This window comes from Notechis scutatus, chromosome 1, assembly GCF_049901735.1.
Source record: "Notechis scutatus isolate UNSWTSFEM ecotype Mainland chromosome 1, rNotScu1.2, whole genome shotgun sequence".
Classification (NCBI taxonomy): domain Eukaryota; kingdom Metazoa; phylum Chordata; class Lepidosauria; order Squamata; family Elapidae; genus Notechis; species Notechis scutatus.
This window is the reverse complement of record NC_142009.1, coordinates 109,688,033-109,702,927: the sequence shown is the minus strand read 5'-3', so window position 1 is coordinate 109,702,927 and position 14,895 is coordinate 109,688,033. Positions and strand designations below refer to the sequence as shown.

Below are 14,895 nucleotides of genomic sequence, written 5' to 3'. Positions count from 1 at the left end.
GGAAGATCCCAAACAGTATGCAGACAATTATCGGTTTAAAAGAGGTAGCAATAGCAATAGTAAACCCCATAGTGCTATTGCACTATGGGTGATTTACTGCATATTGTCAGCATATTGCCCTCAACAATCTGGGTCTTCATTTTACTCAGAAAGATGGAAGGCTGAGTCAACCTTGAGCCAGTCAGGATCAAATTCCAGGCTGTGGATGGAGATTGTCTGCAATACTGCATTTTAACCACTGTGCAATCAGGTACTACAATCCTCCCAAATATATTTGTATATTTTGTATGATGCAGATGGAAATTCTATCCCTTGCTGAAATCTAGTTATAAACTAATGGATGAATTCCCAATGTACTGCTTTGATAGCTCTTACTATGTCACTTCTGATAATTTAAGATCTCACAAAGATTATAGCAAATATCTTGTTTTGTCCATTTTACCATGACAATAGAAGAGAATACTTTCTTTGGCTTCATCCTATTTAATAAAATGAAATAACTTACTGTCAGAATAGAGAGCAGTTCTTTCACACTACACTCGGGTTTTAAACGCTCCTTGAACATTCTGATGGTTGGATGCTTCAAATAGTAATAAGAAGCAATGCGGCCATATGTCAGAGGTTCAATATTGCGGTCATCCTATTAGACATAAAAAACCCATTGTAATAGAAATAATGCAGAATGTACATGAGCATACATGAGAGTGTACACATTAAACATATTTTAGACAGCATTATATCAGAAGTACGTAAATTGCATTGTGTTGAGATTGGAATTAAAAATATGTATCATCATCATCATTTTAGCCATTGTCTATCCACTGCAGGATGAAGGCCTCTTCCTCATGTTTCCAACCTATACAGTCCTGAGCTTCCTTTTGTCAATTGGGACCATCATACTTGCTGATGTCATCTATCCATTTTGTTTTAGGTCTCTTTTGTGAACGGTTTTTATCAAGTGGGATCCATTCTATGACTGTCTTGGTCCACCTGCCATCAATTCTTCTTGCTATGTGACTAGCCCTGTCAAATTGACAAGAAAATCCCACTGGGCTGGGATTCTTGGGTACCCCAAGATTCCATAATAACCAGATAAGTCCTAATAATCTTTACCAATTCTTCTCTCAAAATGTTATAAGGAATATAAATTAACCTTACCTCTCCTGTTTTAATGCAGTAGGAGTATTCCAGATCAAGAAGTGATTTCTCAACAAGGTTGGAAAGAAATTTGTTCATGTTATCATGGCTCACATCCTCTAAGTTATAGTAACTGCATAAATGAAAATAGCATAGAATTAAAAATAAATAATGTTGATATGCAAATAACAATATAATGCAATACTGCCCAACCTGTACATGTAGTGTGGAATGTCATTCGTTTTAGGTGTAAATCGATGGCCATTTTATATATTACAATTCCCTGACTGTAATTTAGAATGCTTGAGGGAATATAATTGAGATAAAAAGGACAAGTTTCCCCCCCCCTTAAAATGCTAGATTGAAATTGGGAGATTGAGAGTTCTAGGTATGAGAGCCAACTGGGTGACTTTGGGCCAGTCATTTTTTTCTCACTTTGATCCACTTCATAGAGTTGTTGTGAGGAAAATAGGAGGTAGGAGTACAGGTAGTCCTTGACCTACAATCACAATTGAGTCCAAAAGCTCTTCTACTAAGTAAGATATTTGTTAAGTGAGTATTATCCTATTTGTGAACTTTCTTGCCACAGATGTTAAATGAATCACTGCAGTTGTTAAATTAGTAACACAGTTGTGAATCTGGCTTCCCGATTGTTTGTCAGAACACTACAAAACGAGATCACATGACCTTGGGACAATATAAGTGTCATAAATACGAGTCAGTTGCCAAACATCTGAATTTTGATCATTTGACCATGGGGATGCTGCAATGATCATAACTGTGAAAAATGGTCATAAGTGAGTTTTTCAGTGCCATTGTAACTTCAAATGGTCACTAAATGAATTGTAAATGGAGGACTACCTGCATTATATATATATTGTACACTTCCTTGGGTTGAACAAAATAAGCATGGAATAAAAATCAACCCATCAGTGTTCCATTTTAGGTATGAAATCAGTTGGGGGGAAATTTTGAGTCAGTCACTCTCAGCCCAAAGAACTTCTCAAGTTGTTGTTGGGAAAATAGGAGGAGGAAAAAGTATTAATTATATTTGCTGCCTTTAGTTACTTATAAAAATAATAAAGCCAGGATAAACAAAATAGATGAATCAAATAAATACATTTTACAAATGATCATTACATTGTAAAGGCATATTACAATTGACAGAGATATATGGATGCTTTCTAGTTATCATTCAATATTTGGAAAAACACAAAATGATCAGTACCAGGCATAATAATATTTTTATAATGTTATTAAGAGTTTCATAATTAAAAGATAAAGGAGATCAAATATATAAAAGAAAAAGGGTAAAAGAAGAAGTGCTAGAAACACATAAAGAAAAAAAGTAAATGTTAAGCAGCATCTTCAGATCTTATTTATAGTTGCAAATAAACTTTTATCATTTCTTTCCCTTTAAACCTACATTAGAGTACCCTTCTTCCTATATTCAACTCTTTTAATCAGCAAACTCAGAAATCATCAGCTAACTTTTATTCAATTGTAGCAAAGTCCATACAAGATTTCTAGTCTTTTATAAAAACAGTTTATAAAAACACTTATTGTTTTGTCCCTTACTAAAGAAGGGTCAGTTTTGCCATCTTTGCAACTTCCATCTTCATAATCCCTTCCTCAACAGTGGATACTTCTGGTTCTTTCCCATCTTTGTGTCTTGCTGTACATTCATAATGATTTTTCCACAAATGTCTTTATTACTTGAGGTGTATGTGTTTTATTAAAATGCACGTGTCAAATAATGTAGATGATGTATTCCCAATTATTCTGATTTGAATTTGTACTGTTTTATTCTCTTCCTGTTACAAAAGCACCATTTAGGTAAAACTTAGCAAAATATTTTGAGAATAAACAGTGTTCAGATATATCAGTTGATGCTTGTTGCCCAATGTAAGTAGTTTCTTTTATCTCCAAGTGGCTTCCTTTCGCTATCAAGCAATGTATTTACTGGCACAATTTTCTATAAGGTATAAATTTGAGGGGACATGTATAACAGTTATTTTATGAAAGGTTACAGCATGCATTTGATATATCAATATGCAGTTTAAAAACAAATTGTACAAAAGAAAGATCTCTTACAAATGCTTAGCTCCCAGATTTCGCACACTAACTTAATACTTTCATATAACTATTTCTCTATGTTATTGTGCACTGAACTAGTATGACTGATGCATTCCATATTTCTACTAGTAATCTGTGTTTCACCACTTCTATGAATTTGTTGTCATTCACTTTCCTCAGCAGCTTACAACTTTTGTCATTTTATCTTATTGTATATATTTTATTTCCCCCTCTCCCCCACAAAGAAAGTCTTGATAAAATTCTTGATGTAGGATAATAAAATAGTCTTGCATCTTGAAAATAACATCTACAAAAAAAAAACAAAAAAAAAACCTGCAGTTGAACATTCCAGCATTTAGTACATTTCGTTTCCTCTGGGAGAATGAGATTATGGCCAAGGAAAGGGATAGATTTTTTACTTTTGTTCAGAATAACTATAAGAACACTTTTAGTTTTTTCAATGAAACAATTCTTTTACATATAAGGAGACAGATTATGAACTGTGTTTTTAATTATGAATCGCAAGAATGTTGCTTAAAACTTAATAGTGTTCATAACTATAGCCACATGAACAGTAATGTATCATGTAATCATGATAGCATTTGACAGTGTAGTCATACTTATTACTATTCTGGAAATTACTCTAAAAGAAAATTGCTGATATATAAATTTTGGACAATAATTAAAATGACACAATACATTTTAACTGAAGTTACAGAACAAAAAGGAAAGTATGTTTTATTCTAACTTATCATTTTAGGAAGTTAGGATTCAGTGAGAAATGAAACATTATAAAGATCTTAATTATTTAATTTTGTATTAATTTTAATGAAAATTAAATATTCAGCTGTATACAAGGCTAACTAGAATTGAGTTTAGCTGGTTCATATGAGAAATTTTAAAAAATAACTATTATGCTCCAAAGATGAAATCCTACTTCATGCAGCAAATGAAATATTACCCGATTCTTTCTGTTCAGACTATTATCAATGTTTGCTTATATATCTTCTCAGTTATAACTGAATGCAGATGCTATGCTAAACTATGGTTCATTAAATCAAAATAAATCTAAGTTCACACAGTGTGCTCGTTCATAATTCATGGTTTATAAATCACATTGTAAATCTGGATTGTACAACATCTGGATTGTGCTAAGTTAAAATCAAACCAATTAGATTATGGCTTAAAGCAATTCATGAATCAAACTGTTATGCCAATTAGAGTGATTATTTCTGAGGCACCTTTGTGCTTTAAGGAGAATTTTATGAGCAGATGATTTCAATATTATACATTTATTGTACAATAATACAAGTATTGTCAACTTTTATTACAATATTTGTACAAAATACATGCTTTTAAACAAAATCTATGTTTGCAATACAATTCTATTTATGATTTTTCAGAAATAAAATTTAAGGCAACTGATTCTGAAATAAATTTGCTACAAGACTGAAACACTGTACACTGAATGCAATAGACAGTTCCTTTGTAGTGTATAGATTAACTAATAATCTTTGGAAATATTATGATATGATCCTCTATAAAAATAGTATTCTCCTTTATATGCCAATGTAATTTTGAGATTAATTTCTGCTAATGCTTCATTTAATTTCAACAGTCTGGGAGAGGGGTTAATTGCAATGGAAGATAATTTTATATCATAATATTCAATTGCATATTTACTAATTCAAAACATATACAACTACCATAAATAAACACAAACACACACACACACACACACACACACATCTTACCACCCTCCTCTGAAAACCACAAGGCTACAAAAGAGATCATGAACCAGATAACAGAATAATATGCTTTCAAAAAGAATAAAATAGTCTGATGATTACATCGAGATCCTTGAATAAATCTTCTAGTTTCCCAACTTGAAGAAAAAAAAACCTAAAATGCCAGAAGAAAATCCAACTGAATCAAACTTTTCCTAGGTTTTATTCAAACACCATAGTATAGCCAAATATATTTTCTTTTTTCAAATATCCCAATTTAGAATTTTCCTTTCTCAAATATCACAATTTAGAGGGACTATTTAGAATAGAATTGGGCAAGTGTGAGGGTGAAGAGTAAAAGCTTATCTCTGCAACTAGAGGCTTCCTTGCATAATGTTAGATTTAATTCTTTGGCCACAACTCCAAACAAATCTATAAATAAGTTATTCAGTAGGACTTACTTTTGGGTAAACATGCACTAGATTTCTGAGTTAACACAGTTTTTTTAAACAAACTTCTATCCTGTCAAACAAGAATCCAGCTAAAAAGATTATCCTCCCTTTTTATTTGACACCACTACTATTATCACTTTTGTGCACTTTAAATGTTCATATGTTCAAAGCTGCATAAAGCTACACTATATATACCCTTCCCCTTTTCTGGGTAACTGTATTATCTAACTATTTAATTGAAGATAAAGAATATAAACAATGCAGTTTCATGGTCCTTGCATTGAATCATCTAGTCATTATTTCCCCTCTGCTGCAAACAGACAGCCCTCCTTTTTTGTCAGCACCCCATTTCATTTATTTCTCAGTGAAACCCAGTTTCACAATAATTGACTTGTCAGGAGCTTTAATTTATGAGGCTGGGCTCTGTAAGCTTTCTCCTATATTCTGCTCAACCTGCACACAAGCAAGGTTGAATATTTACAATGCTGTTAACAGGTGCTGAGTTGTTTAATGATTCTAATAGCCAGAAGCGTACTGAGAAAGCCAGCGGGATCACAATTACAGGCTGTTTGAACACAACAATTACTCGTCCCCTGAGAGGTGTGAAAGTCAAAGGCAGTTTTATACTAACAGCATCTAGTACATGGACTAGACAGGGTAACTTCCATTAGTAGCCCATTGGGGAACAATGCAACAACAAACTCTAAGGTACCATAAAAATTTACTAAGTATGTAAGGTTTAAATAATCAAAACACTGAACCAGCTACCTTTTTTCCCCTGACTGGCCTTGAAATAACAGATGACAAGAAAAACAAACCACTAAAAACAGCAAACATCCAAAATAACCCTTTCACACATACTCACACATGCAAAAAGAACTGTTTTTTCTTATATAAACAAGGCTGGAATTTCATCAGTTGAGAAACAGAGACGTGCAGAGACATAAAATGTAGATGAAGTTACAAAGACCATTTTGGGTTTAATGTGGATGATGGTGGCAATAGCTTCCTGTTTAGTTTATGTAAGCCTGATCCACAATCTCCCTGGGAAATTTTTCATCAGCCTTGAAATGGTGCTGTTAAAACTGTCAGGCCAGTAAGTCATTTGCTACAAAACACCATATTTTAAATGTTCAGATTATATGGTAGAAGCAATGACACAGATAATGAAAGCAGGTTCCAGACTTTTTTTAAAAAATCTGCTTCTATTCAAAGAATGTTGTGAAGAAAAAAATCTCACAATAATCCAGTTTACAACTATTGTAAATTTCTTGAATCTTAGAAATCTCATATAAATATAACATAAATGGATGTCTTAACAAATGGGTTCCATTTTATTCATTTAAAACATTTTCAGCATTGTGCAATTTAGGTGAGACTATTGATAAGAATTTGTTTAACCTCAGGCAAGATAGGATGCTTAGGCAAAATATGCTATTCTAAGCATAGCCCTGATAGATGAAACACTGGGAAGATGACCCAATCAATGTCTTTTCTGTATGTAATCCAAGAGTTGTGGTTCAACATGCCTCAATGGGTAGGAAATTGGCCTCCCCTGGAGAGCCATTTCATTTGCAAGAGAAAAGGGATTTCTGCCATTAATACATTGAATGGCCATTATTATCATTTTTGATTGGTAATCAAAATGGAACCAAAACTGTAGAGTTACTTTTATCTGACCAATACAATTTGTAAGAATGTTAGCATGTCTGTCTGCAAAACCAGACATGCTTTGAAGGCCTCAATGATTTAGATATTAGTTTATATTTAAAATAGTTTGTTTTATTTTATTTGAAGTAGAAATTGTTTAATTTGTTGACCTGTACAATTCTGGCCAGAGATTGTAGTAAAAATTACTTATTATAATATTTTTGCTTTCATAGAATATCTCATATAACTGCATAATGATGCTTAAACAACAAATTATGCTGCACAACTCTACAGCTCCTTATGCTGCACTCAAAGAGACTCTGAAGAGTTGAGAGACCATCCAAATAGCCATAAGAGAGTTAGGCAGAAGTGAGAAAGGAATATGTAAGAAATATTCTCCCATTCCAGTGGAAACTTCTATTGGACTTTAGCTTTTTAAAAGGAGAGCTTTTCTGTTTCTAGCATATTACCTCTAGCTGAATCCCAGAAGTAAGAAATAGAAAGGACAAATAACAAAGATTAATACATCTTTCTGACATTAAGTTTGGCATTAAATTGTCACTACCAATGTTTGCAAATGAATTTGCTACCTTATGAAAGTGCAACTTCACTTTTTTTTACATCTTTCCTAAAGTAAAGAAATTAGAGAGGAGTTTTGATTGCCAAACAAGATTCTTTTCTTTACATCCAAAGATGTAAAGATGACGACTTCTATTCTGGTTTCTTTTCCTACACTAGTAATGAGACTCTATAAACACAGAGGATATTTTTTGGCTCCAGCCAAAAAATACTTCAGAGAAAAAAGAGGGGACGAGTAAGTTACGGCATGTTCAGATAATGGAGTATATTTTTTTTAAAAAGTGTTCTGCATATAGTGTCTTTGTTTTTCTTATAACTTGACAGAAATGTTATTTTTTTAAAACAAGTATTAAGAAGCATTAGCAAAAAGGGAGAAGGGAAGTGATACTGCGATCTTAAGTATATTTATAAAGGAATTTAGTTCCTCTAAAATTAATGGCATTTGCCATGGTTTTACTCTGCCAGATCCAAATGACAGAACAATGTAGAGTGAATGCCCAACATACACAGTATTAGCACATGTGATTGTTTGATTCTAGAGAACAGCTATTTATCTAGGCTCAACTGTTAAAGAAGGGCTGGGAGAAAGAATATTTAAAACACATTATGGAATCTGTGTCCCTTCTAGCTCTTCCCTTTCATAATTAGAACGGAGGTAATGAATGAAGTCCTTGAAGCCTATCTTTTCACTCTGTCACAAACACACTTTCTAGAGCTCATTTGTTACTTAGATTTTAGCAATTGGTGACATTTAAAACTATGTGAAAATCAGCTTGCACGCAGGGTGACTACATATGAACATGGAATATTCACTCTAACAAGCATTTTACCATTTATGTCAAATTCATTTAGGTCCTTAATATAGTATGATAAGATAGCAGAGAATGAAAGTAACTAACTGGTTAGTATGCCAGGAAAAGCTGGACAGCAAAGCAATAGTGTGAAAATTATTACTTTGAAGCATGCCTAAACTGAATTATGGACTGCTTTGCCTGATGAAATCTCTATTCATATATATTGTTTGCATCCCTGATGGGCTCTGTGCAACTGCTAAGAAAGATTCATATCTAGACTTTATATTCAGGGTCCTATACAATGTTAATTATAACTATAATTGGGAAGGCTTTCTATTCTAGGGAGCAGTTCTGTTTTGACTAAGAGTTAAACAAAATAAATTTTGAAAAAACAGACACAGAAGCTTGTGCAACATAAGTAGACCAGTATGCATGTACTGTATATGCATTCAAGTATGCATGTAAATATACATGTGCATGCACACACAAACACATACCGCACAAATCTTTACTACTTAATGGCCACACTAGCTGAGGGATTCAGGGAGTTGAAGCCCACCCAGCTGGAGGAGATTCAGACCAGAAAATACTATATTAAATGGATAAGAGGATGGAATAGATCTTTGGAAAGATTGAATCAAGTGAAGCAATGGCCGAATACCATCTAGGAACAGATTTCCAGAACGACTGAACACTGAATTCCCTTCCCCATATAAAGTCTTTTTAGATAGTAAGTTGTGTGACATATTTTAAATTCAATGTCTGCTCAACAGACATTGTTTTTCTTTCTCTTGAGAGTTGATATACATCCTCAAAATCTGTTCCAAAGGTTTGGGGCACTGTTTCTATTTAACAAAACACATAATTGGCTTCTGCTCATTAGAATGATACTGCCAATTCAGAAAGAGTAGAAGCCATTAGGCTCAATTCCTGTGGGTTATACATTGCACCTTCAGACAATTCTGAAGAACAATAAGCTTGTGCCTAGTTTGAAAATGATTTGGGAGAAAAAATGTTTGGATATCACACAAAAGCAGCAACAGTAGAGTGTTCAGTAGAGTTGCCCAGACCCATTCCAGGTTCCCGTACAACTGTTCTGCTTTAAATATCATATTAATTCTACCAAATAGATTCCTTAGTGGCATCCTTTTTTTTTTTTTTAAAGATTTGTGCAGAAGACTGAAAGAAGTCAATTTTTTAAAATAAACATCAAAGAGGTGCTGTGTTCTGAATCACTTGAAAAGCGTGCATAGCTTTAGAGATTCTAAGCAACAGATTGGCAGTTCTGTAACAAAAGACATACTATCCTTGCCTTTGTTCTGAGAATTAAGTCCTATATGGAAAAGTAAAAAAGTACTAAAGTGGAACTGAATATTTAATGAAAAAAATATCATTCCAGAGTTTATATTCTATTGAAATTAAGACCGCAAAACTGATAGTAATTCAATGTTATGTGCTTTGTCATTGAGTCAGGACTACTTTTTTTCTAGCAAATATTATATTGTAATGATTTTTTAGGATTTGGTACTAGTGTTTAATATTTTGTTTTGCAAACAAACATGATTTTAATTATTGATTAAAAATCAGAAAAGTAAAAAGTGGGAATGCTCAAGTTCATTCTGTGTTAAATTATTTTTGGAGGGTCAAATCTCATATTTGTTATACGGGGGTAGGAAATATTCAGTAGCCAATGGATACATTTATAGTTTTTATTTAATGGATACAAATTATGAATTATACATGTTGGATATTTTAGGAATTTGACAGCTCCTAGTCCTAGAAAAGGATTAGTCTGAGATTACAGACTACTATAATAGTAGATTACAAATAGTATTCTTTCCTCATAACACTGAATATCTTGAAATACATTTGTTCTACAGATCAAACCATCTGTACCTGTAATACAGTTGTTCTGGTTTTTCAGATAGCAACTTCACCATCACTGAGCCAACATTGTGCCAATTCTCAAAATATTTAAGATGGAATATCATAATGAACATCATACTGATTGAACATTAGAAGCTGTTGTTTAAAATCTGCCATATGACTCATTCTGAAATTTAAACTCAGTGCTTTGCAAAACATTTAATTATTTAGTGCTTAATAAAAATACGGAATGAGTAATGAAACATGGTCAGGAATTAGAGAATTTTTTTTAAAAAAGCAGCAAGATTCCCTTTCTGCCCAGTCAATAGTAGCTCTATGTGCTATTTTTTTTTTTTGGGGGGGGGGGGAAGGAAATCAATACAAGTTTGAAAAGATAATGAGAAAATTAATTGTCTCTGAATTTTGAAAATATCTTTAAAAAGCTTAAATAAAAATTATACTGTAATAATTAAAACTTAAGAAATTGTTTGCCTCCTCACCAGTTAAAAGCTCAATTGATTAACAAAATTGCAGTTTGGATCGAAGTGTGTGGGATTGATCTGTAATTGGTGGGATTAAACAATAATGCCCTTTCTTTCTAACCATCTATTGAATTTCAGCTGAAAATACATAACAACATTAATTCTTAACTTAAGATTTCACAGCACTTCATCAATCATCTATAATAAGGATCTCTAAATTTGACAATTGTGGACTTCCATTCCCAGAATTCCTCCATGATGGCTGAGGAATTCTGGGGATTGGAGTCCACAAGTCTTAATGTTGCCAAGTTTGGAGATTCCTGGTACAGATGATTGATGAGAAATGTATTGCAAAATCCTGGTATTTTTTGTTACTCTTGCAGGGCATGCAATTGCCAGCATGATGATTCAATGGTTTCTAGAAGTAAATCCTCTGACCTGGAAGTGATTGAAGGTTCTGGAGGTAGACCATCCCAAAAACAAGCTAATTTCCATAATAGGATACCATGAACTGGTTTTGGTTTGGACGATCTGTACCTAGAAACTGCAAAATTGTCCCCAGAAATAGTACGGTTCATAGGAAGAACAATATGTTTTGCATACACACAAAATAAATAACTAGAATAAACTTTTGTCCTTCATTTGGCAATTCAGGTGGGGACCAAGAATGTAATAGCTTACCTGGGATTCATAATAAGACGGCGGAAAAAGTAGGTCCAGGTGATATAATCCATTGCATCTTGCTTTGAAGTTATAGTTCCAGCTGCAATTTCAGCATTTAAGTGATCAGACAAAACTTCTAGTAAACTGAACAAAAATAAACAAACAAATAATATACCAGTTATAGTTTCAGCTGCAATTTCAGCCTTTAAATGATGAGGCAGAATTTCTAATAATCTGAACAAAAATGAACAAATAAATAGTATTCCAACTTTCTTGAGATAATTTATACTGTTGATAATTTGAAATGTTGCTACAAAATTGCATTAAGCAGATAAACAGTTTTAATACATAGCTACAGTTTAATCTGCTTATAGATATTGGTCAAACTACTAGATATTTTAGATTTCTATACTAGGAATCTGCTATTCTAGCACCACTGAGTGCATAAATGCAAAATTATTTTAAAGGAACACTGTTACTCTTTTTCTTTTCTTATTTGGAAGCCTGAACAGAATAATACAGAATTTATTCCCATTGTAAAACTGCTGAGCCATCAAAGTACAGATACTTTAAAAGAACACTGTTGGTTGTAAATAATATTACTATTTTACTATTTTAGTTCTTATGATATCCACTCTGACATCTATCTACTCATTAAGGCTCTCTAAACTCTATAAACCAAGACCTGATATATTTATGCATGAACACACAAAGAAAGAGAATAAACCCAGTTTTCATTATAAATATAATGATTTATCTACGCATTAGAAGAATACGTATGTATACATATACCCCACCAGAGGTGGTATTCAGCAGGTTCTGACCAGTTCTGGAGAACCAGTAGCGTAAATTTTGAGTAGTTCAGAGAACCAGCAAATACCACCTCTGACTGGAGATTTTACAGTATCTTTCCCCTGCCATGCCCAACAAATCATGCCCACAGAGCCAGTAGTAAAATTTTTTGAATCCCACCACTGTAGCCCACACTGGACTATAATTAAAACTTGACATAGACTTATTTGGTAACACTGTTTGATCATTTAAGCTCAAGATCTATGAAAGAAATTCATCTGGAGGGGGGGGAAAAAGATCCAGAAGGTTTTATGGATTTTGGCCAGTCAATGTTCAGTATGCAGGTAGAGAAAATATAATTACAAATGGAATATTATATTTTCATATCAAAATAATATAAGTTCCTCTTTTACCTTGATTCTACTGGAAAAGGCTCATAAAGGAATTTTTTGTAAAAGTCTTTCTTGATGTCATGAACCAGAATCACTGCTTTGCCTTGATCATCAAACTGAGGTCGACCTGCACGTCCCATCATCTGAAGAACATCTACGAAAGTGAAACAGTAATAACATAAAATACAGTCTCTCTCTCTCTCTCCTTCACACATGCACACGCACGCGCACACACACAAACAGTTTTATTTTAAAATTTCCTGGGAGTTTCCGGTTTGTCGGCTTCGCGAGCGGTAGGGATTCGAAGCGGCTGCGCGATCCTGCCGCGCTAGCCGTTTTAGGGCTCCGACCGGACGGGTGCGGAGCAAGGCTGCCCTGCAGGGGTAGCTGAAGGTAAGGGGATCCGGAGGAAGGGTTTGGGGGTGTTGCAGACCCCTCCTGGCCGGCAGAACCCCCTGTTACCAGGACGGTGCAGCGGCGGTCCGTAATGGCCGCCACAAAGAAGTTGACAGCCGGGCAAGTATGCGCAGGAGGAAGAAGAGAAAGTTATTGAAAGTAAAAGTTCTTCTTGGTCGACCCAGGGCTTTGAGATTTATCTAATTTAATTCCTGGAAAAGATGGTTTTCTGATGATTTCTTCCATAAGAGGAAAAAAAGCGGCTATTTTGAGGTGCTGAAGGAAAGTCTACTCTCCCTCCCGACGGAATTAAGCCGGAAGGAGAGGATAAAGAAAATATATTAATTTGGATCTTGTTGGAGGAGATGCCTTGAAGACTTGAGGACAGAAATACAATCTTAATAAGGCTTTAAAATATAGACTTGGATTCTTTTTTTTTTATTTGTTTGATACCACCCTGGAAGAGGAAGGGGAATTTTGGCTTGCTTGGATTTATTGAGGATTGTGGATTTTGGGATTGTTTTGCCTTTCTCTCGGAATATTTGGTTGGTGTAAGAAGAAAGAGGAATAAAGAAAAGAAAAGATTTATTTATAATGGCTTTCCTTTTGAAGACCTGAGGGATGAATATGAGCAAACAAAAGCAGCCTGCAAAGATGGCATGGAAAAAGCTTTTCTATTTCTAGAAATGGCGCTGGTCAATTACCAACAGACAATGGAACAGATGGAAACGGAAGAAGAACAACAAGGAAGAGACGAAGACGCCATCTTCATTGAATCCCAAAACTTATCTAAGGAAGAAGGAAGGAAGAGAGCAAGGAAAATGAAGGACTTAAGATCTAAAAAACATTTGAGAAAAAGAAAATATGATGCAAAGTAAATATAATGATAACAAACAAGAGAAAAAGGGAACACAACAGAGAAGGGATCCCAGCAAGGTAGAGGTTAGAAGAAGAAGGGGGGAGGAAGATTTGGTGGGGGAAGAAAGAAAGGGGAAAGGCGGAGAAAAGCCTCAAAGCTTTAAAATTGGATGGGAGAAGAGGATTTTTTTAGAGACAAAGGATGAAATATAATTTTCTGTAAGAAAGATTCTGCTAAGGTACAGAAGATGGTATTGTAACATTTATATTTGAAATAGTAAATTAGAATGGTTTAAGATTTAATAAGAAATTAAAATGTTGAAGTTTTTAATAATGATTGATTTTTAAAATGTAATAAAATATCGAAGGAAAGGAGGATACAATGTATTTAAACATTTTTGGTGGATAGAATGTACCAAGCAGAACCAAATTGGGTATTTGTTATGCTGAATGTTAATTTTACTAACTTAGGGGAGGATAGAAAGGCATCATACTCTGATTAGTGATTTCAGGAGAAATTTTTTTTATTATAAGAAGAGATAGAGGGATAATTGAATGGGCAAAAGATACAAATTTAATGATTTAATTAAGATGGATTAAATAAGATAGAAATGTGAAGAGTGATATGTGCTATTATTTTAGCCCATGCAAAGAGAGGTAACTGGGGCCAAGGTACTTTACTAAAAGATTTTTTTATGTTTGTTTGTGTTTGTTTGTGTTTTATGAGAATATTGGGGAAATTATTGTAGAAAGACAGGGAAAGATTCAATATGTAATGATTTGTTTGTTGTTGAAACTTTTAATAAAACTTGTTTTAAAAAAAAAAAAAAAAAAACAGTTTTATTTTAAAATTTCCAGAGACATATATTGCATTTATTTTGCTTATACAATAATGCCTTTTTAAATGTATTCTGCTTGGAAATGTTATCCATCACAGATAAAATGCAAACTTTTAACCATTAAAAATATTAAAAATTATTTCCAGTTACTTCCAGTTTATAAAAAGAAAGTTAAAATAAGTGCTTATATGA

The 14,895-nt window shown here is 33.5% G+C and overlaps 1 protein-coding gene across 1 annotated transcript in view; it reads right to left on the bottom strand.

Annotated features, from left to right (window-relative positions):
- Nucleotides 1-14,895, bottom strand: part of ASCC3 (activating signal cointegrator 1 complex subunit 3) — a 238,290-nt gene that overhangs the window by 49,207 nt on the left and 174,188 nt on the right. The window contains exons 33-36 of the mRNA XM_026666607.2: nucleotides 12,632-12,764; nucleotides 11,445-11,570; nucleotides 1,159-1,270; nucleotides 506-640 (exon numbers count right to left, since the gene is read on the bottom strand). Coding sequence (XP_026522392.2) covers nucleotides 506-640; nucleotides 1,159-1,270; nucleotides 11,445-11,570; nucleotides 12,632-12,764 — 506 coding nt within the window. The remainder of the gene's footprint in view (nucleotides 1-505; nucleotides 641-1,158; nucleotides 1,271-11,444; nucleotides 11,571-12,631; nucleotides 12,765-14,895) is intronic.